The sequence below is a fragment of the Myxocyprinus asiaticus genome, chromosome 8 (assembly GCF_019703515.2).
Source record: "Myxocyprinus asiaticus isolate MX2 ecotype Aquarium Trade chromosome 8, UBuf_Myxa_2, whole genome shotgun sequence".
In the NCBI taxonomy this organism is placed as follows: Eukaryota; Metazoa; Chordata; class Actinopteri; order Cypriniformes; family Catostomidae; genus Myxocyprinus; species Myxocyprinus asiaticus.
The window spans coordinates 14,218,409-14,244,429 of record NC_059351.1 but is presented as its reverse complement, the minus strand read 5'-3'; the positions used below and the strand labels follow the sequence as shown (position 1 = coordinate 14,244,429).

Genomic DNA, 26,021 nt, shown 5'->3' with positions numbered 1-26,021 from the left:
GGGAGCAAAACGAGGCCAAGCTAGGCTTTGGAAGGGTGGCTGACGCAGCCTCGCGACTCGCCTCTCATGTCACTCTCCTACTTAATCTGTTGGAGGATTGGTTTAAGGAAAGGCACTGGAAAGGTGGTAGGCAGAGTTTGATAGCTTGAGTTTTTTCTAACAGAGAAGAGGCCTTGGACGTCGGGTAGGTCTGCTCAAGGCATGTACTGAACCCTGGTTGTATGGTGTCTTGACAGGAAAGGAGGAATGTCTTGATGGGAGAGTAAGAACGAGAGGCAATTTAGAGGATCTGGTGTCCAGCTGCGGTGGGTGGCAGAGAGGCGTCCCTGACCGCTGCCCCACCACCAGGAGATGTTCTGGGATTAATGGGCCGAAACATCCGTGATAGGTGGTTCCCAGCTGATGACCCTGTAGCTGGACAACTGAAGGCAACTGCGGAGGTGCGGCAGGCAGTAATGATCGAAAACGCTCAAATTGCACTGTAGCTTAACTGATAGAGCATTGCCCTTGCGATGCACAGGATCAGAGTACTTCAGCGCCAAGTCCACAAGTAAGCCAAAAGTGTCATAGATGCGCCAAAAACTGTAGTGGTTGTTTTAACAATTGTGTTTTTCATGTAACATTTGTTTTTTTATGACACTATTAGCTAGTTTTAGCTTAAAGGCTTAGGGTAGGGAGGTAGGTATTGGTGATTTAAATCTTGGAGCATTAACCTTTAAAAATCTCATATGTTTGGGAGAAAATGTAACTCGCTTTTAGCAACACTGTGGACATTTCACCTCGGAACTGCATCGATATGTGTAACGATTCATGTAATATCATTTTGAAAAAATGTTGCCACGATCACGTAATTTTCATGAGATCAGGCATGAAAAGTGGGCTTTTTCATACTGACAAATAGTGCACAATAAAACCAAGGGCATGGATTGAGAAAGTAAATATGGTTTATGAAATAAATTAAAAAGGTAAGGGAATACAAAGAACCAAGACAAATTGAAAGCTTCAAAAGTTTATTGCACATTAGCCTGTATGTCCCCTGAAACTCTGTACACCAGTTTATTCAGGGCCATTTAAAGAAAATGAAAGACTTAAAGGGATAGTTCACCCAAATCTGAAAATTTAAATCATTCACTCACCCTCATGCCATTCCAGATGTGTATGACTTTCTTCTGCAGAACACAAAGATTTCAAGAATAATATTTCAGCTCTGTAGGTCCTCACAATGCAACTTAATGGTGGCCAGACCTTTGAAGCTCCAAAAAGCACATAAAGGCAGCACAACAGTAATCCATAAGTCTCCGGTGCATTAATCAATGTCTTCTGAAGCAATCCAAACTGATTTGTGTGAGAACAGACCAAAATGTAACTCTTTACACTCTCTTCTGCGCCATCTAGCGCTCTGCACATGCATCATGCACTAGGAACTGTAATTGAGCTAGACATCATGATCGTGCCTATAGATTGCAATGGAAAGGTGTACAGTGAAATGGAGTAACACTTGGGTCTATTCTCACCCAAAACCAACTGGATCACTTCAGAAGCCACGGATTAAACCACTGGAGTCGTATGGATTACTTTTATGCTGCCTTTATCTCCTTTTTGGTGCTTCAAAAGGTCTGGCCACCATAAACTCGCATTGAAATTACCTACAAAGCTGAAATACTCTTCTAAAAATCTTCGTTTGTGTTCTACAGAGAAAAGTCATACACATCTGGAATGGCATGAGTGTGAGTAAATGATAAGATAATTTTCTTTTTAGGTGAACTATCCCTTAAAACAGGCTAACACACTCATAGAAATACCTTTAAAGGGAACAGGTCTATGCATTTTACCTTAGACATGTCATTGCCTTTAAATTCCAGTTAATCATTACATTCTGATAAAAGTTTTAAAGCAGCCCAGTGATTTTGGACAGAGGACTTTTATACATTCACAGTAAAGCCACTGAATGTTGAATCACAGCTTTGATGAAATATAAGGCACATTATGCTATGAGCAGTAATTTCGATAGCACATGAAAAAAAAAAAAAAAAGACAAAATGCTGCATATTTATGCCTCTTTAAGCCTTGATGAAGTATATAGTGTCATTTGAATATCCACAATATTTTCATAGTTCTGCATTATGTCAGCAGTATGAAACTTTTACAACGAGTCCCTTTGAGCATTAAAACAAACTTCAAATAATTTAAAAGAACAAAAAATGATTCTGATTGGCTGAAGGTACTGGATAACATTCATTGTAAGCCTGTCAGCACAGGAAATTATTAAATGGTTACAAACTAAAGCTCAAACATGTATTTCTGCTGCATACTCTACCATCTGTATGTCCTGAATAGTGCAATTATGCTTGTAAACAAAATATAAACATAAAAATGTGATTCAAAAGTGATTAATCAACATGGAATAATCTGAAATCTTAGCTCAGCAAGATCACTTTTAAACTTGCAGGACAGTCAATCTGTAAATGCATTGGTGGATAATGTATATTGATGATCCAGTGCATAAAAAATAAATAAATAAAAAAAAACACCTTGTAAAATTTTCAAATTAAGCCTGAATGTACAGTATCTAGATTTACGTGCAAACCAAATTTGTTTAAGATTAGGAGCTTTACAATTCACCACTAAAACTTTAAAAACTGACAGAAAAAGAAACTTTCTGCTTTAAAAACAATGAGCAACAAGCAGGCAGTAATATCAGAGTAGAGGTAAAAATATCTATTCATCCAACTGATCAAACAAACTGATTTAATCAAAATACACTTTCCTCCATTCTTGCTTCCTCTGAGTTCTGAGTGCAACTGACCACGGCTGGGTCAATAAAACATAGTACACTTAAAGTGCACAGAAGATACTGTATATTTAACAAAGGGATGTTCTGCAATATTCTTGAGACCAGAACCAGACCCAACACTGTCTTTGTACTGGGATAAAGTAAGTTGAGATGTTGCGTTGAGGTGCAACTTGTTCATGATTTCTGAAGCAGCCTGCCGTTTTGAATCGGCATTGATCATTTACAAATTTACATCCAGCTGATAGTGAAATTTTGACTGAGGTTTAAACCCAGACCTGTTACTGTCAGCACCTGAAGACAGAAACAGAGAATGAAACAGAACTGTGCATTTTCTGAAGAAAATGTGAGTGGTGGTTACCCGTGCAAAAGTCGCAGCCTCAATATTAGAGATTTGTGGGTGGTTGTCAGGGTGTAGCTATGTGGTTGTTAAGGTGTTTGAGTGGTTTTAACATGTTTCTATGTGGTTGCTAAGGCGTATTGAGTGGTTATAAAGTTTCTATGCAGTTGCTAATGTTTTTAGTGGTTATAACAGGTTTCTATGTGGTTGTTAAGGTGTTTTGAGTGGTTTTAACATATTTCTATGTGGTTGCTAAGGTGTTTTGAGTGGTTAGAACATGTTTCTATGTGGTGGTTAAGGTGCTTTTAGTGGTTATAACGTGTTTCTATGCGGTTGCTAAGGTATATTGAGTAGTTATAACATTTCTATGCAGTTGCTAAAGTTTTGAGTGGTTATAACGTTTCTATGCAGTTGCTAAAGTTTTTAGTGGTTATAACATGTTTCTATGTGGTTGCTAAGGTGTTTTGAGTGGTTATAACATATTTCTATGTGGTTGCTAAGGTGTTTTGAGTGGTTATAACATGTTTCTATGCAGTTATTAATGTTCTGAGTGGTTATAACACTTCTATGCAGTTGCTAAAGTTTTGAGTGGTTATAACATGTTTCTATGTGGTTGCTAAGGTGTTTTGAGTGGTTATAACATGTTTCTATGCAGTTATTAATGTTTTGAGTGGTTATAACACTTCTATGCAGTTGCTAAAGTTTTGAGTGGATATAACATTTATATGTGGTTGCTAAGGTGTTTTGAGTGGTTATAACATGTTTCTATTTAGTTGTTAACGTGTTTTGAGTGGTTTTAACATATTTCTATGTGGTTGCTAAGGTGTTTTGATGGTTATAACATGTTTCTATGCGGTTACTAAGGTATATTGAGTAGTTATAACGTTTCTATGCAGTTGCTAAAGTTTTGAGTGGTTATAACATGTTTCTATGTGGTTGCTAAGGTGTTTTGAGTGGTTATAACACTCCTATGTAGTTGCTAAGTTTTGAGTGGTTATAACATGTTTCTATGCGGTTGCTAAGGTGTTTTGAGTGGTTATAACACTCCTATGTGGTTGCTAAGGTGTTTTGAGTGGTTATAACATGTTTCTATGCGGTTGCTAAGGTGTTTTGAGTGGTTATAATACGTTTCTATGTGGTTAAGGTGTTTTGAGTGGTTATAACATGTTTCTATGCGGTTGCTAAGGTGTTTTGAGTGGTTATAATACGTTTCTATGCAGTTGCTAATGTTTTTAGTTATATCATGTTTATATGTGGTTGCTAAGGTGTTTTGAATGGTTATAACATATTTCTTTGTGGTTGCTAAGGTGTTTTGAGTGTTTATAACATGTTTCTATGTGGTTGTTAAGGTGTTTTTAGTGGATATAACATGTTTCTATGTGGTTGTTAAGGTTTCATGTCTGTTGCACTAACGGTGCAAGAAGAGTTACACACTTAGGCTTAGTCCTTGGGGTTAGAGGTTTAAACTTGTGGGCCTTTGAAGTTAAAGGAACAAAAATGGTACTGTAGTGTACAAAACAAGTAGTTCATATAGACTTGAAGACTGCTGTGCTGTCCATTTGAAACATGCTCTTAATATAATTTACCTGATTGTTTTGGTAAGTGAATGCTGCCTCTTGGGAATTCACTGTTAAATTTTTTGGCTCCGCCTTCACTCCATAAAAGAAAACAGTTTCCACAGTGATGTCAGTGGCCTCTACATGATTATGCAGCACTTCTGACTTCATTGTGTTCTGTGGAACATTAGTAAAGGAGCTTATTATTCCTTCTACAAATTAAACCTAATATCAGGCATGGTATTTACTAATGTGCACTTTGCAAATTATCACAGCAGATTTGTTTACAGAAATAGCTAAGAGCGAACAGATGTGTTTAATAAAACATTTCTGAGTGCAATTACCCTCAGGCTTAAATTGAACATTTGAAGGGAAAAATAATATAAGGTGTGATTCTATTAAACGTGAGAAAGCAGCTTGTAAAACAGGTAAATAAATAAATGCTTACTGAAACTAAAGCATGATGATGTGCTAAAGCATATGTCAATGGTGATGCCCTCTGTACCTGTTCTACTTTGAAATAGATGAATGCATATTGATCAGTCTCATAGGAGTCAAGGGTCTCTCCATCATCCCAATACAGATCCCCCTCAGCCAGCCCCTCCTCATTTAGAGACACAATCAGACGAAGGGGTTGACCACTGCTCACCCACAGAGTAGTGTTAGGTCTCTGAAACACACATATAAAGAAAACAATTCAAATAAACATGATAATATATAAAGATGTACAGATGGCATTGATTGGACAGCATACATATGAGCATATGCAAATGTTGCAAAAAAAAGTTAATGTCACCTAAATACAATATTTGCATTATAATTATGTCTGTTAACGATTAAAATAATTACATTTTAATTTGTAAAACATTAAAGATTTGTAATTCAGATAGCTTGAACCACTATTAGCCATTCATGCAGACAAAAAGTTGTCTAATTTACCTGAATTTATGCTCTAAATATGCATATATGTATATGCATATACACCGATCAGCCACAACATTAAAACCACCTGCCTAATATTGTGTAGGTCCGCCTCGTGCCGCCAAAACAGCAACAACCTGTATCTCAGAACAGCATCAACAATCATGCCACGGTCCAAATCACTGAGATCACATTTTTTCCCCATTCTGGTGGTTGATGTGAACATTAACTGAAGCTCCTGACTGATTTTATGCACTGCTGCCACATGATTGGCCGATTAGATAATCGCATGGATGATTGTTGGTGCCAGACGGGCTGGTTTGAGTCTTTCCATAACTGCTGATCTCCTGGGATTTTCACACACAACAGTCTCTAGAATTTACTCTGAATGGTGCCAAAAACAAAATAAACATCCAGTGAGCGTAAGTTCTGTTGATGGAAACGCCTCGTTGATGAGAGAGGTCAACAGAGAATGGCCAGACTGGTTCGAACTGACAAAGTCTACGGTAACTCAGATAACCGCTCTGTACAATTGTGGTGAGAAGAATAGCATCTCAAAATGCTATTCTGAGATGCGGGTTGGCGCTGTTTTGGTGGCACAAGGGGACCTACACAATATTAGGCAAGTGGTTTTAATGTTGTGGCTGATCGGTGTGTGTGTGTGTGTGTATATATATATATATATATATATATACACACACACACACATACACACACATATACACTGATCAGCCACAACATTAAAACCACTTGCCTAATATTGTGTAGGTCCCCCTCTGGTGCGCAGTGCAAGGCAGGTGTTCAAATGGCTGCTGCAATCATGTTACAAGCAATCTAACACACATCTAACTGTGTTTTTTGTGTGCTTATCCTTCATTCTAAATGTTCCCCTGCTTTGCTACATTGATAAAATGCTTGGTACAGGTCTCAGCATAATGTCTCCCACCATCTGCTTTTCACGACAAAAATATTGATTATTTTCAAACAGCCAGATTTACAGAACACTCCCCCAATCTGCCATTGTTGGTCAAACAGATAGTCCCACGCCAAGCCAAGTCAAGATTCAAGTAGTTCAACTTTGAAAAACACATTTTGATTGTAGTTCAAGAATCGAAAAGCTCGGAAGGCAGGCAAATGATTTATTACAGAATATACATAAGCCAGGGGTCATGATTAAATGCATTTTTTAAATTACATTATTTTTATAATTAATTGAACTTAATTAATTGGTTAAATCGCCAACCCTAAAAATAACAATGGTTTTTGTCACTTTCTCGCAGCAGTCTTTAATGCATGGGTGATTTTTGTTCAACTTTGATGACATTTTTAATGTAATACCATACAAAGACTCCAAATGAATTTAATTTTGCTAAAAGCCCAATCTGGATTTAAATAATAAAAAACAATTAGCTTTTAAGAAGGTTTTTCCTCCATTATTTTACTGATGAACAAGCATTAACCTGTGTAGGGATGATGGAACCCTCTCTAAGATGCAGGTTGATATTGTCCAGTGCAGCGTGAAGTTTGAACTCTTCCCCATGGCTGACCAATGAGTCACCCTGTGTGTCACAAATACACAAACAAATATAAACATTGCAGTCAAATAAGGCCAGTTTCTGAATACTGAATAAAAAGTTAAAGCACCAAAGGTTTCAACTGAGTTTTTGTTTACAGACTTGACCTACCGTGTAGAAATTGTACCAGAGACCTTTAGGAAAATAGCCCACAACATATTCCACGCCTGACTCTAAAACTGGTGAGACCAGCAAACTCTTTCCCCATAGGAACTGTTGATCTATGCCATATGTCTTCTCATCAGTAGGGAACCTGAAATACAGCACAGATTTTAATTATAGCGGTTCACAAATTCAAATAATGGAGATAATGAGTACAAAATCTACCATGCTAACAATAGTTTTCACCAAAATACCATCATACTTCTTATGTTTACAACAATAAAACTGGAAACTTGGTATTTGCAACAACAGTCATCAAAAAAAAAAAAAAAAAAAGAAAAACAAAATTGCAGAAAAAGATACTGAAAGCTTCTTACATGGTCCATATATTTTTATTATTATTATTATACAGTAGAAACAAGAACTTGGTAGCTACAGTATTCTGGTGGAGACTATGGTTACCATAGAACATTTGTGTGTGTGATTTTGTTATCTGATTTAAACAGCAAGTGTAAGTAAATACGTTAAAAACTATGCATATCACATTCCTGTATCTATATTTTATGCATGTACAATCAGATTATGTCATGTGTGTTTGTCTTACTGAAAGAGCAGAGGTGTTGCGACCGTGTTTCCACTGATGTGTGCATGATGGAAGAGTGTGTAGAGATGAGGAAAAAAAGAGCATAACGGAGGAGGATGGCTTCTTTCATCGCTGTACGTGCTGCAGGACTGAAAACAGTTGGTTCCTGATCCTGTTGTTGTGAAATTAAAAAACTGTAAATCCATAAGGGCATTGGGTCTTTTGAGCGCCAAAGAAAAACATTATAAAAACACAATATTGTACTGGCGAAGCAACAGACAGATGGGCTACTAATCAGATGAAGACAAAAAATGCCTTGAGACAAATAGACATAAAAGATTGCAGAGGAAGAAAAACAAGATAAAACGTTCTACAAATCCAACAGAGACCCCCTACGGCAGCACGCATCTGCTAAAGAACATTTTTTGACCATCTGCAAGTGCAGATTTTGCGGTAGATCTAAAGCGATAAGTAAAAACTTAAGAAAAACAGTCATAAAAGTGTTTGGGTGGATGGAAGGAGCACCTGTTCATCTATGGAGTTGTGATTTCTAGTAAAGCGGTAGAAAGCTCCTAGCTGAGTCCAGCGGACACACAGTTCTTCTGTGGTGCTGCCCCCAAAACCACAGATGTCTGCCCCAATTAGAGGAATGCCCAGGATGTTGAAGGTCAGCATACCTGAAAGGCATTTTGACAGTTTGAAAAAGTTATACTTTAATAAACTGTAATAAATAAAAAATTATGGGACAGTTAGGAAACTATGGAAATTCTATTTTTATTTCACAGCAATTTATGTAAATGTTGCTGCTTTAACAAATATACTGCATTCCATTCAATTTGGAAAGTCGGAATTTCCAACTTTCTACTATGAAATTAGTGATAAACATTCACTTCCATTAAATAGTATTAATCAATGAATCAAAGTTCCTACATTACATGATATTAAAGCTTCTTTAACAAATGTTTGCAGAGACAGGTGAATGAAACATGGTAAATTATACACTCTCTTGATAACTGTACACCTGTAGCACAAATGCTAGCGTTGCAACATTGTTTATCAATTGGGTTGCCACGAGACATTTCTGGTGACAGTCAAACCCTAAGCAGTCCTGCTAAACTAACGGGAGTGCTGCAGTTTTGTTTCCTTACACGTCTTCCGAGCATCTGGAAATGGAATGCCTTTTTGGTTGGAGATCTGAGATTTCAAGTAGGAATAATCCACATCTGACTTTGAATGGAATGCAGCAATACTCTTGTATCTTTGCTAAATGTTGGCTCTGTTCTGAAACAGACGGATTCGTAAGTCGTAATTAAAACAAATATTGATTATAAATGTACTTATATCATCCAATAGTGAAAAGTATCAATAAAATAGTTCTAATAAATAAAAAACATTGATTTCACCCAATATTTGTGTCGTGTTTCTTGTTCTGTTCTTAAAAGGAAAGGTCACCCTCATGATATCCCAGGTGTGTATGACTTTCTTTTTCACCAGAACACATTTGAAGAAAAATGTATCTTTTGAAGCTCCAAAGATCACAGACAGTCAGCATTAACGTCATTCATATGACACCAGTTGCTAAATTAATGTCTTCCAAAGCGACTCGATTGCTTTTGGTGGGGAAAAAAATAAATATTTAAGTACTTTTGGAGTGCCATTTTTATTCCTGGTCAATGGCAAAAAAAACAAAACAAAAAACAACCACATGGATGTGGTTTTCCTAAGTATGAGTCCACAAATATTTTGCATTTTTCCTAGTTTAATTGTTTATTTTTCATTACAAATTATATTATCACCATAAGTTTGAGTGAAATTTTTTTGCAAAAATGTATGAAAATGTCTTGATGTAATCCTTCCTCGTGATCACGCTGCGAGTTTCCATCAGATGAATGGGAGGCTAAAAAGTATTAAAACGTGACGAGACTCGCGCTGTGCATGCAAGCCATTTGTGCATCACAAGCCGATCAAATTCGGTGAAATCGCACCTGCAAAATCCTAAAACTTTATTTCCAGGTTTAATTTATATTTTGAACGGACTCCGATTTTTTCCTCACGCGATTAACCGAAAGTGAAGCGCTGCCGGCTCTCTGTTGGGTATACTGCAGTCTCATCACATTTCAACTTTTTGTTTAGCCTACCATTCAGCTCATGAAAACACGCTGCAAGATCATGAGGAAGGATTACATCAAGATGTAGCTTGGAATGCAGGAGCGGAATTTATATAAATAAAATAGTCTACTCCTCTCCTGCTGTTGCTGGCGTGCCAGTGATTACCCCTCCAGCATTGGCACGCGTGCCATTTGTTGCCAACCCCTGCTCTAAATCATGCTTCCGGTCAGCAGTGGTACGCGTGTGTGACGTAATCACATTGGCATCTGAAATGCAAGAACTGAGGCAAGTGCGTCACAGCCGGAAGAGCAGCACTGTTTACAAGTGAGAAGGAACGCTGTACAGTAGCTTGGTCTGTTTTTATTTAGATCTGTATTTATTTATTTCTTTACTCACAATGGTGCATTTGTGTGCCCATTCTGGATGTCTTAACCGAGTTGAGAACGTGAGATTACATCTGTACCATGGCAACGCGTACACGTCACATGAGAGACTGTGTAATCTCCACCCTCTCCTGAATCTTACCAAAAACGATGATTTAGAGTTAAAAAGTACTTAAATATTGATATTTTTCACACCAAAATAAATCATATCGCTTTAAAGACATTAATTTAACTGCTGGAGTTGTATCGATGACGTTTATGCTGACTGTCTGTAATTTTTGGAGCTTCAAAAGAGAAATCACTATCCACTTGCATTTTAAGGACCTACTGAGCTAAGATATTTTTCTATTTTTCTTCAAATGTGTTCTGGTGAAGAAAGAAAGTCATACACACCTGGGATATCATGACAGTGAATAAATAATGAGAGAATTTTCATTTTTGGGTGAACTACCCCTTTAAGAAGAGTGTTTTTGTGTAGCGCACATTAATGGAGTTGCTGCCTTTGTAAAGTGTTCCAAAACAGACACTTCTGAGTTTCCATTCAGTTTTATGCTGCATTAAGCCCAAAGTATACTTCGGTTCTGACACGAACGCTTAGGGCCAAAGTATACTTTTCTTGTTTGCGTTGCTGACTGCTCTGCGCACAGTACGCATGATACAAATTTCATCATCAGCACAGTCTGCCCAGTCCTCAGTGTGTCCGAAATCGCCCCCTACCCACTTTTAGTGCACTATTTTGGGTGTCGACCATTTTGTAGTGGTTTACGAATTCATTCCCTACATCTTGTTCCCTAATTCTTACCTACAATGCACTCTGATGCACTCCAACAGTATACTGCCCATAATTCATTGCTGGGAGGACTGACAAGCTGGGAGAGAGCGCACACTGTCGTTTACTGTACAAAAAGAGTATGCATTCGTAAAGAGTATGCGTTCGCGTCAAATGTGTACATATTCGCTTGCGGTCAAAGGAGTACACTTTGAAAGGCGTCATGTTTGACCGGGTGCGATCTGATACGGAATGCCGAAAAACTACCCGGGCCTTTAAGCCCAAAGTATACTTTGGTTAAACACGAACGCATGGCGTCTGCATACTGGATGTGTGACACAAATTCCGCAAGATAGTTTGAGCACTGAACACATGCGGCCTGATTTTTTTTTTTAAACAGAGTATTCTCTGAATGTGCAGAATGCGCATGTGCCAGGAAAAGAACCTGTGTTTTTTGGCCACAGCAGAGCATGTTTCGATACCTGGTATAGACGTGCCCAGATCTTTCCATTGGCTCCTGTTATCTCTGAGCCAGTGGCCAGAGTACCTTCCCTGACTGGGAAACGTAGAGTGGGAAATGACGAAGGGACGCTTGCCTGTGATTTTCCTCAAAGCACTGAGACAGACATACAGTTGAATAAGTCAGTGTTAATACTCCTTATGAAATTGTTTATTAATAATGCCACTTACAGTATATGCATTTACATATGTGTAATTGTGCACCTGTACCTTTCAGTGGCTTTGGCCTCCATGAGTCCATACAGACTGTGTATATTGTAGTGAGAGGAGATTTTCTGTTGTGCAGATGCACATAGATTTGGCCTTTAACGTTCCACCCAGAATACCTGCAACAGACAATACCATCTCACAGTATTTACAATAGGCTCATCTCATATTCCTTCCTATGTTTTAAAAAATGTTGACTTCAACCGGGGGCCTGGGTAGCTCAGTGGTAAAAGACGCTGGCTACCACCCCTGGAGTTTGCTAGTTCGAATCCCAGGGTGTGCTGAGTGACTCCAGCCAGGTCTCCTAAGCAACCGAATTGGCCTGGTTGCTAAGGAGGGTAGAGTCACATGGGGTAACCTCCGCGTGGTCGCTATAATGTGGTTCGTTCTCGGTAGGGCGCGTGATGAGTTGAGCGCGGATGCTGCAGTGGATGGCGTGAAGCCTCCACACGCGCTATGTCTCCGTGGTAACGCGCTCAACAAGCCACGTGATAAGATGCGTGGGTTGATGGTCTCAGACGCGGAGGCAACTGCCACCCGGATTGAGGCGAATCACTACACGACCACGAGGACTTAAAAAGCGCGCTGGGAATTGGGCATTCCAAATTGGGTGAAAAAAGGGGAAAATCCAAAAAAAAAAAAAATAAAAATAAATTTAAAAAAAGTTGACTTCAACCTTTAAGTTTTTCTAAAATGGAACTTCACTGACCTAAATCTAAAGCTATTTAAATGGATAAGTTAATAGGTCTAAACAAGCAGAAATCAAGGGGAGGCACAGACTCTCAAATAGTCAAAACTAGTGCTTGACATACAGAGAGCATTTTAAGTGATTTAACTTTTCAAATTACTCAAAATTGCTGAAATGCACATTTATTTTACACAAAGATCCTCAAAATGTCCTCAAAATAATATATAACAATAATGTTAATCACATGTCAATCTAAAAATCCAAAAACCAACTGATTAATCAGCCTAGCCAGTATATCACTTGTCAAAACATTTAATTTTTAAGTGAAATGTAGATTATCTTTCTTTATTAAATGGAAAAGACTTTACATAATGTAGACTTGCCCAACAAACACACTGATACCTGGGGTGTAGGGAGGATTTTCCATTGCATTCTCTGGACAACCATTCAATGATCCATCAAAGAAATTAGATGGCTCATTCATATCCTTGAGAAAGAATGAAGGGAAAGAGTTCCTTTTGTAAGCAAATTTGCAAATAATAAATGTTTCACTGTATAAATGACAGAAATGCACTTACAATCCACACGCCATCAAACGGCACTTTATCATGGAACCTCTGCAGATTCTGGTACCACCACTCGTGTGTGTCTGGATTGGAGAAATCTGGAAAGGCTGTGAGTCCTGGCCAGACCTAAGAGACACATTGTCACATGTGACAATTGTATTAGTTCATAATTTTTACATTTTGGATTTATTTAATTGATAAGAAGATATTTATTTTTATGTTTTACAGGCTAAGCACTCAAATTATTATTATTATTATTTTATTTTTTGTGGCTCTCAAATCTGATATACAAACATGACTTAATTTTGTTTGTGTTTCGTTTCTTTTTCTTTACTTTATACCTTGTTTTATATTTGATTATTGTACAGCACATTGATCAACAGTCTGCTGTTTTTAATCATGCTTTATAAATAAATTAACAATAACATGACGTATTAAGGGGCTGTTCACACAAGACATGTTTTTTGCATTTTTTTGGGAATTTTCTATGTAAAATGACCAAAATACAGCCATGCAACTGACCATCCATTCTGAGGTGCAAGCTGATAGGTTCTTTGAACTTGTTATCTGCCAGTTAGCTTACTCTCATGTGACAAGTTAAGCCAATCGGCTTGCATGGTGTAAGCTGATTGGTCCTTTGACATGTAATCGGTTAACCAATCAACTTGTGTCTCTCTCTTTGTCTAACATTTGAATTGCTCAGTTTTGCAGACAAGCCAATTTCACTAAAGCACACTACAAGAGTTTTTTCTTTGAAACCCACCTCCACAGGTCTAGATCGGCTTCATGGGGGTTGTATGTAATGTGCAGCAGCATGTCATACATGCTCGATGCAGCATGCCTTGCGTTTTGTCTAACTGTGCAGCAGCAGCATGTCCACATGCTTAACTCAGTATGTCTGTGTATTTTCTAGTGGTAGCAAGTCTCTGTTCTTTCTCTACAGCAGCGTAGCAGATCTAGTCCTCTAAAACAATATCCTATCAATATATCATACCTACATTAACATGCTTAATTTTTCTGAGATTTGTCGTGACTGAACATTACATAGTGTGTTAGACATATTTGACCGTTGTGATGTGTCTTACTATTTTTTTGGTGTCTGCTATATACCTTTCCAATGAGGATGTCTCCATTTGAGTCACTGATGAAAATGCCCCTCTTTAACCCATCATCAAATGGCCAATAGGAGCCAGATGGCTGAGAGTTACTAATACCAGGATCCTGATGAGGAATACAAATACACACAAATGTATTTCTAAAATAACTGCTGAACAAATCAAACACACTTCAATTAAATCCACACTGACGTGTCCAAATGGTTTAGTGAGGTTTCATGTCAACGGCAGTTTGGTGAAACATTCAGTTGCCAAATCAGCCTCATCGTGACTGTCAATGTGATTCTTAAGCACCGCAAAAGAGACGGTGACAAAATGAGGAAGTGTGTCACATAGTGTTCCTCATGTTTTGCAGGAGAGGCATTTTTAATGAATCCAATCTCATTTCATTCATTAGATGAACTTTCTGCAACCTAAATTGGAGTTAATGACATCTATTAACATTTCAAATGCCAACACTGTCAAGAAACATTTTAAACACCCCAATAAAAATCAAAATTGTGTTTTGTGGCTTTGAGTCCATGTCTGTTAGCTTTGATGTCATCTACTGTATATGCAAGTCTACTCCTATAAGTAGATATACAGTACACATTTCAAATGTACTGTTTCTCTCTTCCAGAAAAGTGAACCAAAAATATTGAGAACTCCTCTTTTACTACACAAATTTTGTCTAATATAACAGTAGGAGAATGTTCCTTCCCCTAAATTAGAAATACCAAGCTATAGGCTAAATACCAATAGCAAGTAGCAAATCATAGTTTTGCTAGGCTGTAATGTAACTAAAGGCTATCACCTATTTAAAAAAGCCCTTTGATATGTCCTGCTCAAACTTCAGAAGGAAATGTGATAATACAGAACAGAAAACTGCCTAAGATCAAGCCTCCATTTCATGGGGTCTTTAAAAAAAAGCATGATCACCTGGGAAATCGACATGTTGCTTCTGAAAATTTATGTACCGTGAAATCAACTCAATTCTGCTGAATTACTGACAAGCGGTAACCCCCTTCTGACCTGTTTGGATCATTTCAACTGTGCCCTCCTTTCCCTCTAGCGCGAGCGAGATTCAGGTTACATTTTTACTCCACTGACGGTTAGGTTTAGGGTTGGGTAAGGGGTTAGGGCTAATAAAACATGCATTTCTGTGGAATGTATTGCTTTATTTACAACTAAAAATAAACTCTGTGGACATTTCACCTGGAAACTGGAGCTCACACCTGCCCAAATGTTAACAACACTTCCAGCTTCTGCCAACGGGGGCAGTGATTTGAAATTCGATGAGCATAAAGTACAAACTGATTTCAGCAGTAGAACTTTCGAGCTACTGTCGCCGAATTCACAGTATGATCAGTCTGCTTTACAATTCTCTCATAAGCTCTACTAGAATTTCAAACAAGACAGCAACTCTTTTTGAACTCTATAAAATATGCTCCTCAAGCAAAAGATTAAAATAGACATGTTATTCTGTAAATAAAAATATGTACTAGGATCATGACGTAGTGATGATCATGTCTGTGAAGGTCTTTCACAAGGTCCGGTAGTGGAAAAGTTCACAGGCTCATAAGTGAAGTCTAAAGCATGATCCATGTAGTCGATATCATTCCACTGCACATCCTGAATGATTAAAAGGACATGACATAAAGTATGGCATAAGTGCAATTTGTGAAAACCTCCTAGTTTTGCATGTTGGCCATGCATATTTTATTTACAGTCGTGATTTCACCTTAAATAATGTTAAAAAAAAATCTGTTTTTGGTTCATTAAAATGCTGTGGAACATTAACAAATAGTGACATTAAATCTGCACTGTACTTCAACTGATCTGTTTTTTAGTATGGGTTACTATGTCAACGAACACAATCTAAACAATAACTACCCACACCAAATCTAATATTGCATGACAATTAGCTGAAAACTGTAGTACCTGAGGTATCCCATAATTCCTCATTTCTCTCAAAACATCCCATGTTTTGTTGCTTGACTTGTAGCCCCATCGGCAGAGCTGGTAGCCCAAAGCCCAGTAGATGGGCATTGCAGGTTTACCTAATGTGAAAAACAGAGGGAAGAAGAGAGATGCAAAAGAGAAAGTGATTACTTGGTGAATTCCTGGCTTGAATTTCGTTACTTGGCACTTTTCAAACATCACTATTTTTAAATTCCAAAACATATGTGCTGACCTACGACCTCCAGGTACTGACCAATCACAGAGCTGGGATCCAGTCCCAGGAAAACGTAGAAGTCTAGGATTCCACCAATCATACGCCAGGTGAGGGCGGGGGCGGGCTGCAGAGCCATGTCTACATGAAAGATTATTTACACACTGTTAATATGCCGTTTATCCTCTTTTGACCGCAAATGCACTTGGTTGGTAAAGGTTACTCTTAAAAACCAAAGGCTGTTACATTGAAAAGGGCTGCTTTCAAACAGAAAGAACATCTTTGCACAGTAGTTACAGCATGGACTCATAAGGCAAACATTGGAAACCTTTCAGAACTTTGAAACTTTTCAGAGGAAATCACTTTTGTATAAAGTTTGGTTTTGTATGGTTGTTCAGCTAAAGTATCAGTCATAAATGTTTACAAATTAACATAAATCACTTTCACACTCAGGGTGATCGGTTCAAAGTACAAGTCAACCAGCCTGTCTTTATCATTAGCCTGTGTAGGTAAAGGAATGATGTTTACATTGATGAAAATAGAGAAGCTTGAGTTTATGTTTAAGGATATGAGGTGGTGCTGATATGATCAGTTTAGTTTTTTCAATCAGGTTTTTGATTAATTGCTTGTAAATTACAATGGTTTGAAATGGATTTCATTTTCAATGAAAAGCTGGTGAGAATGCATGTCATTTAGGAGCAATACACTTATGTGTGCGTGAGTTTGATGAACCTACCCATTGCATTGCTGTTGAGCATGAAAAACCCATGTGCCGTTCCACCAGATTCCATAGAGAGATAAAAGGGATGGACACCATAGAGGTTGGTCATCTCCTACAAGATAAAGACAAGTGGACAAGACAAGTAAGACTTGTTGTTATATTAAGCTGGGATGCGAGAATGAATTTTAACATAAAATTACACATCATGACATCAGTTATGATCTCAAGTGATGTTTGCTGTACTGTTAATGTGCCAAAATTGTTGTTTTCAGTTTGTCATTATACCATGATATTAGTTCTCAAACAGCACTGATGGAATCTAAAGTCAAAAAAGAAAACAATTTTGGATTGTTACCATTGGTGGAACGTCTCGAGACCACATGGTCAGCGTATTCCAATGGACATCATGCAGAAAGTTGGAGCGATGTTCACCCAAACCATATATAAAACTTGATGGTAATTAAGTTCCTGCAGGAACTGATCCGCATAAAAGAGAGGAGCTACGGAGGTGTTCAGCCTTACAGCACATGAACATGCATGTTAGTAACACAGGTATCACATTTCTGGACAGGTTACTTATCACTTCTAATGATAAGGAAAACTGTTTATTTTAATATAAATGAATCAGACAGTATATACATGGCTGGGTTGCCATCAACATATTTTTATGCAAATTTTGAGATATCACAAAAAAAAAACTGCTAAATGGAAAGACCAAGATGTTAAATTTTTTTCCAAAATGTGCAAAAACTACTATGCAAATACATTTTCCACAGTATATATTTCTAAAGGATTTATATACTGTATGAATATAGATGCGCATTAAAAAAAAAGTCAAGTGACTTTGCCTCAACAAGCCATGCGAATATATAATTGGCTCACATCAACGCATAGCAACAATAGCATCACATCTCAAATGTTGCTCTGGTTATTCTGAAATAGAGGTTGACCGATAGTGGATTTTGCAGATGCCGATAACTAAGGTGGTGGGAAAGGCCGATAACCGATTAATCAGTTAAATGTTAAAAAAATGCTCTTACTATAACGGGCACAGACATAGAGATTACAAGAGTTCAAAAAAAAAAAAAAAAGTCCCCAATGCAGTTTATTGCTCAACCAAAATCATAATAAAAACCAGAAAAAAATTAAGATTTAGTGCAAAACATGGGACTTTTTAACTATAAACAAACCCAACAAGTATAGGGGACACTTATTTTGAAATTATGAAGACTTGGCTTGTGCCTATGCTCTATATTATGTTTGAACCAAATTAAGTTTGTTACAGCCTATATATTCACTAGATACTGTATATTGAAATTATTCAAACTGAAATTGTTCAAACTATTGTCAGCTAAAAGCATAGATTTTTGCAGATAACCGATAGTTCCAAAAAGCAACTATCAGCACAGATTAATCGGTAAAACGGATATAGCGTCTACCTCTATTCTGAAATGCCAGAGCCAAAGCCAGTCATAAAATTATTGGCTTCTATTTCCTCCCAGAACTCTCTTACATGCTTTCACTCCCAGACATAAGGCATCTACCAGTGAACGCTAGCAAACATTAAGTTTATCAGTGGTTTGTCTGTGTACTCTAAACTGCAAGTAATTTATTGCATTTAATAAAAGAACCACAGTGGCTTCAGCCTCCATTATCATTACTATTTTGCACCAATTTCCAAAGAGGTGACAAAGTTGTTCTTGTAAACACATGGGAACGCTGCTTTATTCGCAAATTGTTTTTGTGATGTTCAGATTTTTCACATAAATTAAATTTGCAACTTGGATGGAAACAGTGTAAACCTTGTCTAAATGTTATCATGTTAGTCAACAGTAAACAGTGCTTACAGTACAGTCCCTGTCTGCATTCTCTTGACAATCAGCCCGAATGGTTCTTTGATGAAGTCTACAGTGTAAGAGGGGTTTGCTGCTCTTTTCTGAATCACAGGAACATCAATGGGCACCTCGTACCTTTTCTGAGTCGGGTCAGTTATCTGTACAAGACAAAGGAGCATTATGAAACTATAAATAAAAGTAGTCTAGCTAATATGAAAAAACAAAATGCTCTCACCCTCACACGCAGTCTGTTGTCTTCCTCATGGAGTACTTCAAGTTGCAAAATGTCAATGTCTTTAGGGTAGTACGTCTTTTTGTTCCGAAGCAGTTTTCCCACCTTCCCCATCTCTGTGTCACTAATGGACACCAACTCATAGGACGGATAGTCAGGTGTGTAGAAACACCATGGCACTCCATTCCGTCCGGGTTTCTTACCCTCTGGCCGCACTATGAAGCAGCAGTTTCGAGCATGACACATCTCCTCTGTAACCACCACATTTCTTTCTGGATAACAGTCAAACCTCCAAGCTTCCAGAACTTTGGAGCAGAACTCCGGCTGCAGCCATGTCCCATTACCCTGAACTTTGTCTGGGCTTGGATATGCAGCAGGCAGTGGAGGTCTGTGAGGTTCTGTGGATGGAGGACTATGTAACCTGAATATAGTTCCCAGCAGCCAGACCCAGAACATCAAAAGAATAAGTCCTCCGAGCATCAGCAGGGCAGCAGTGATGGAACAGCGAGGGCTCTGGGGCAAGCTGGGGCAGTTCTGGGTCTAATTCCTTCATCTCAGTGACCGTTGACTCATCAAGAGGGGGATCCAATAACGCAGCTCCTGAGAAATGAACTTCTTCTGGGGTGAGTAGCTTGTACGACACCATTTTGAATGTCTGTGGGTAAATAGGATATAAAAAAAAGAGAAGTTATTACTCATTATTATATGATTTCTAAGGAAAGCAATCTCATGAGTCGGCCAATACAATACCAGATTTAATTTTCACAGACAATATTCATTGATGATAATTTATAAATTCTAAGAATTGAAATCTTAAATATGCCAAATAAAAAAGCTAAATGAACTTAAACATTTTTTCAACCTAATTTTTGGTTGCTTTATTACTTTTTTGTGATATAGGAAAGAGAAACACTTAAAGGAATAGTTCAACCAAAAATGAATCATTTACTCACCTTCATGCCATCCCAGATGTGTATTACTTTTTTTCTTCTGCAGAACACAAACAAAGATTTCTGAAAGAATATCTCAGCTCTGTAGCAATGCAAGTGAATTGTGGCCAGAGCACTGAAGCTCAAAAAAGCACATACAGACAGCATTAAATAATCCATTAAACTCCAGTGGTTAATCCATGTCTTCTGAAGTGATTCAATTGGTTTTGGGTGAGAACACACCAAAATGTAACTGCATTTTCACTGTACATCTTGCCATTGCAGTCTCTAGGCACGATCATGATTTCAAGCTTCCACTTCCACAATTACACTTCCTAATGCTTGACGCATGCACAGAACGCTAGATGGCGCAAGGAGGTGTAATCAAGCTTAAAGTCATGATGGCCAAGGAGACTGCTGCTCAAGATTTATATTGAAAAAAGAATTACATTGTGGTCTGTTCTCACCCAAAATTGAATGTATCGCTTTAAAAAACATGGATTAAACCACTCGAGTCGCATGGATTACTTTTATGCTGCCTTTATTTGCTTTTTGGAGAGTCCAAGTTCTGGCCACACACTTGATTTTTGTCAACCTACAGAGCTGAGATATTCTTCTAAAAATCTTCATTTATGTTCTGCAGAAGAAAAAGTCATACACATCTGGGATGGCACAAGGCTGAGTAAACAAAGAGAGAATTTTCATTTTTGGGTGAACTATTCCTTTAAAAACTCACTACTGTCCCTGAATACTACACAGCCAGACGAACAATGACCTATAAATATTGGACAGATTGTTCATAATGACCTTACATGAGAGCTGACTGTATTTTTTTCTGCAGCTGCAATTATACCACTACAGGTACTACCATGTCGTCATAAGGCTCATCATGAGGCACATCAAGACCCAGCTGCCCCCCTCACTGGTCCCCCTGCAGTTCACGTATCGTCCAACTGCACAACAGATGACGCCATCGCCACCACCCTCCATCTGGCCCTCACCCACCTGGACAATAAGGAAATATACGTTTGAATGTTGTTCATAGACTTCAGTTCAGCATTCAACACAATCATTCCTCAGCACCTGACTGGAAAGCTGAACCTGCTGGGCCTGAACACCTCCCTCTGCATATGAATCCAGGACATCGTGACTGGGAGACCTCAGTCAGTCCGGATTGGGAGCAGCATCTCCACCACCACACTGAGCACTGGGGTCCCCCAGGGCTGTGTGCTCAGTCCACTACTGTTCACTCTGCTGACTCACAACTGTGCAGCAATGCACAGCTCGAATCACATCATCAAGTTCACCGATTACATGACCGTGGTGGGTCTCATCAGCAAGAACGACGAGTCAGCATACAGAGAGGAGGTGCAGCAGCTAACGGACTGGTGCATAACCAACCTGTCACTGAATGTGGACAAAACAAAAGAGATGGTTGTTGACTTCAGGAGAGCACGGAGAGACCACTCTCCGCTGAACATCGACGGCTCCTCTGTGGAGATTGTCAAGAGCACCAAATTCCTTGGTGTTCACCTGGTGGAGAACCTCACCTGGTCCCTCAACACCAGCTCCATAACCAAGAAAGCCCAGCAGCGTCTCTACTTTCTGCGAAGGCTGAGAAAAGCTCATCTTCCACCCCCCATCCTCACCACATTCTACAGAGGGACTATCGAGAGCATCCTGAGCAGCTGCATCACTGCCTGGTTTGGAAATTGCACCGTTTTGGATTGCAAGACCCTGCAGAGGATAGTGAGGACAGCTGAGAAGATCATCGGGGTCTCCATTCCCTCCATCATAGACATTTACACCACACGCTGCATCCGCAAAGCTACCAGCATTGTGGATGACCCCACGCACCCCTCACACAAACTCTTCACCCTCCTGCCGTCTGGCAAAAGTTACCGAAGCATTCGGGCCCTCACGGCCAGACTGTGTAACAGTTTCTTCCCCAAGCCATCAGACTCAACACTCAGAGACTGGACTGACAACACACACACACACACACACACACACACTCAACTGAACACCATCCGACTCCCTTTGCAATTTTGCACATTTCTGTATTATCTACCCAAGTTTTTTTTTTTTTTTTGCTGCTACTGTATTCATAAAATATTGTACTTAATTTACTTATTGAATGTTTACATTCACAGCATTTTCTATTATATTGTAATATCTTTTAGCACTACCTGTTTCATCTGACACTTTCACACTAGAACTGTGTACTGGTCGGCGCTGCACTGTCTCTTACTGTGCCTATTGTCCTGTTTCAGCAATTATTGCACCGTCTTGTACTGTTTGCACACGTTTGCACATGCACTTTATGTAGAAATGTGTAGGTCTTTTAGTTCTGTGTAGTCTCATGTAGTTCTGTGTTTGTTTCATGTTGTTTTTATGTAGCACCATGGTCCTGGAGGAACGTTGTTTCATTTCACTGTGTACTGTAATATCTGTATATGGTTGAAATGACAAAAAAAAAAAAAAAAAAAAAAAAAGCCACTTGATTTGACCATGTGTTTTGGACATGTACCTTAGAAATACCATGGTTATTCTGGATCATGTTGGTAGTTTCATGTACCACTGTAGTATCATGGTACTCTTTGAAGTACCATGAAAATAACATGGTATTTGAATGTGATAATCATTTAGTACCATGGTACGAATAAACTACAAGTTAAATATGTTCCGAAAGAGGCTAATAAACATAATAAGCAAAACAAGTAAAGCTAGATTAAATTAAATGTATATACGTGTAGTCATATGTCAAACTGAAAGAGATGCATACAAATTATCGTTTGCATATCGATAGGCCGAGATGTTGTAAATAAACGATACACATGAACAAGTCTCTGATATCACATCAATCAGCAGCACACAGAGAAGAGCAAACCTGCATATTTAGATTCAGTACACTCAAACTAATCGGCATTTACCTTCTTATGTAGTTGGTATATTCCTAAGGATTTTCAAATGTTTTAATATTTGAGAGACTCTATTAAACGAGTGAAGATCCTCGGTTTGTACTCAGGTGTGATACTTTCACGAGTGATTCATGTCTTATAAAGATAGTGTTGTTGTTAGCGTCCTAGAGATGAAAACCCGACTCATTTTAGAGAATCGGTTCGTTTGGACAGTTGGTTTGAATAAACCGTTAAAAAAAACTATTCACTGAGTCGTCAACTTCAAAGTACCCCCCTTATTTGCTAATTCGGGAACAAATATCATTCAGTAAATACTTACGGCTTTTTACCACCAAGTTTTCGAATAAGTTATAGAGATCGTTTCAACATGTGACCAGCCTTTCAGTTTTCCCCCCAAGGTTCTCCTCAGTCGAATGGTTTAAATCATTTTGAGAATCGGTTTGAATGAATCATCTTAAAGAACTGGTTAAAAAAAAAACGACACATCTCTAGTGTCCTTCATCTGTTACACTCACGCGTCTGTGAGAACACTACTGCCATTTACCGACCAGGAGACAGGAGTTTTTCTATGCACATAATATGAAAAATACATTCAAATGTAATTATTCATACACAAGGGCAGCAAAAATTGGAACAAAATTTGAGAGAGAAAATTATATGTCAGTAATGCAATAAATAATCTTATGAATCACATTATTCTTATTGTTACGTCTTTTACATTTGTCCAGCAGATGGCAGTTCAGTCTAATAAGTGTTCATGTCATCAGTTTACACCGATCAGCCACAACATTAAAATCACCTGCCTAATATTGTGTAGGTCCCCCTCGTGCCGCCAAAACAGCGCCAACCCGCATCTCAGAATAGCATTCTGAGATGATATTCTTCTCACCACAACTGTACAGAGAGTTTATCTGAGTTACCATAGACTTTATCAGTTCAAACCAGTCTGGCCATTCTCTGTTGACCTCTCTCATTGACTATGCGTTTCTGTCCACTGTCTCACTGGATGTTTTTTTGCTTTTGGCACCATTCAAAGTATTCTACAGACTGTTGTGCGTGAAAATCCCAGGAGATCAGCAGTTACAAAATTACTCAAACCAGCCCATCTGGCACCATCAATCATTCCACGGTCAAAATCACTGATATCACATTTTTTTTCCCCATTCTGATGGTTGATGTGAACATTAACTGAAGCTCCTGACCCATATCTGCATGATTTTATGCACTGCACTGCTGCCACACGATTGGCTGATTAGATAATTGCATGGATGATTGGTTGGTGCCAGATGGGCTGGTTTGAGTATTTCTGTTACTGCTGATCTCCTGGGATTTTCACACACAACAGTCTCTAGAATGTACTCAGAATGGTGCCAAAAACAAACAAACAAAAAAACATCCAGTGAGTAGAAGTTCTGTGGACAGAAACACCTTGTTGATGAGAAAGGTCAACAGAGAATGGTCAGACTGATTCGAACTCTGACAAAGTCTACGGTAACTCAGATTTTGTACATATAAACTCTGTACAATTGCGGTGAGAAGAATATCATCTCATTCTCATTATCATCTCGCTATTCTGAGATGCGGGTTGGGGCTGTTCTGGCGGTACGAGGGGGACCTACACAATATTAGGCAGATGGTTTTAATGTTGTGGCTGATCGGTGTATATTATATACTATATACAGTATATATATCGAGAGAGAGAGAGAGAGAGAGAGAGATAAGAATAGACTAGAATATATAACTATAAAACATTTTATGTGTTTATTTTATGTGTCTCTTCTCCTTTTCTAAAAAGTTTTCTTTTCCAAATTATTGGGTCAAAATGAGAAATGTGTGAAAAGGGCTCTGTCTTTGATCTTTGTTGATTGAGTCCTGTTTGATTTAACAGAAGGGCTGGTCAGCCTTTTTGTTGAACTATAAGATTGCAAAACCATATAAGCTCTGCAATAATGTCTTGATAATGGAAAAATATAGCCTTGCATTGTGGAAACCACAATGAAATGTATTCTTTTCACACTAGATCTAACAGAGCTGTGACTGTACTTCAGTATATGCCACAGGCTATTTTGAATTGTTAAGGTAGAACAAAAAAAGTGAAATGTCAAAATTATAATACTCAGCTGAATCCACGTGTCACACAAATGATAGATCACTTTTGTTGTTTCAATTATTGATGTTAAGAGATTTGCTCTCAGATGCGTGCTGCTATTAGACAATTTGACACTATAATCTTCTTTCATGTTCACCGACGCTACAAATGATTCCACAAGAGAAATTAAAGAATCAAAGTACGATTTTCAGTGCAAGCCTCCTAATGGTAGGAATATCAGCTTGTTTGCCCACGCATTACCTCTAATGCTAGATGATAATCTCTGTGTTATGAGTCCCCATTTATTGCTGGTGTAACAAATTATTCACAGATTTCACCCATATGCTTTGCATGAGTTTTCCCTTAAACCTCAAACCCTCTAGTCAAAATTACATTTACATGTATCTCACAATAAAGTGTTTTACACCCCACTTTTTATGATTTCTATAATTAAGTTTCACCCACAAAATTCAGTATCTACAACACAGATTCCTAATTAGGTCAAGCCTAAAGTAAGCCGTTATCTTATAATAAGCTTTTCAAAAATAAACAGGAAATTTAAAAAGCAGATTTCTCTTTTCCAGATACAATCTATTAGGAAGTCTCTTCTTTCTTTCTTTCTAAATTAAAATTCAATGTTTGTATTTGTGTCATGGACACAACACTCAGTAGTATCAATGAGTTTGCCTTAATTTTAGCTCAGTGTGTGGTTTTAAGATTTATTTTACTTATGTGTGCTCGTATGGTGCAATATAACTAAACTGTTACATTTTCTGAAGAAAATGCGAGTGGTGCTTACCAAAACTTGTGTCCACAATGATATAGTGTTGCTAGGACATTGCTATGTGGTTGCAAGGATGTTCTGGGTGATTACTAGGATGCTGTAAAAGTTGCTGTGGGGTTACTTGGGTGCTGCAAA

The 26,021-nt window shown here is 38.2% G+C and overlaps 1 protein-coding gene and 1 pseudogene across 1 annotated transcript; one reads left to right on the top strand and one right to left on the bottom strand.

Moving 5' to 3' along the window:
* Positions 1–1,005: 1,005 nt before the first annotated feature.
* On the bottom strand, positions 1,006–20,524 carry LOC127445057 (lysosomal alpha-glucosidase-like; annotated as a pseudogene).
* LOC127445059 (uncharacterized) lies at positions 19,674–23,018 on the top strand. The gene is made up of 2 exons (XM_051704797.1): positions 19,674–19,786; positions 20,934–23,018. Exon 2 carries the CDS (start codon positions 21,368–21,370, stop codon positions 22,292–22,294), a length of 927 nt encoding a protein of 308 aa, XP_051560757.1. The 5' UTR covers positions 19,674–19,786; positions 20,934–21,367; the 3' UTR covers positions 22,295–23,018.
* The last annotated feature ends 3,003 nt before the right edge of the window (positions 23,019–26,021 follow it).

Bases quoted from the DNA above. Each gene is read 5' to 3' on its own strand.
- LOC127445059 (XM_051704797.1), top strand. From the start codon at position 21,368: ATGCACAGCTCGAATCACATCATCAAGTTCACCGATTACATGACCGTG.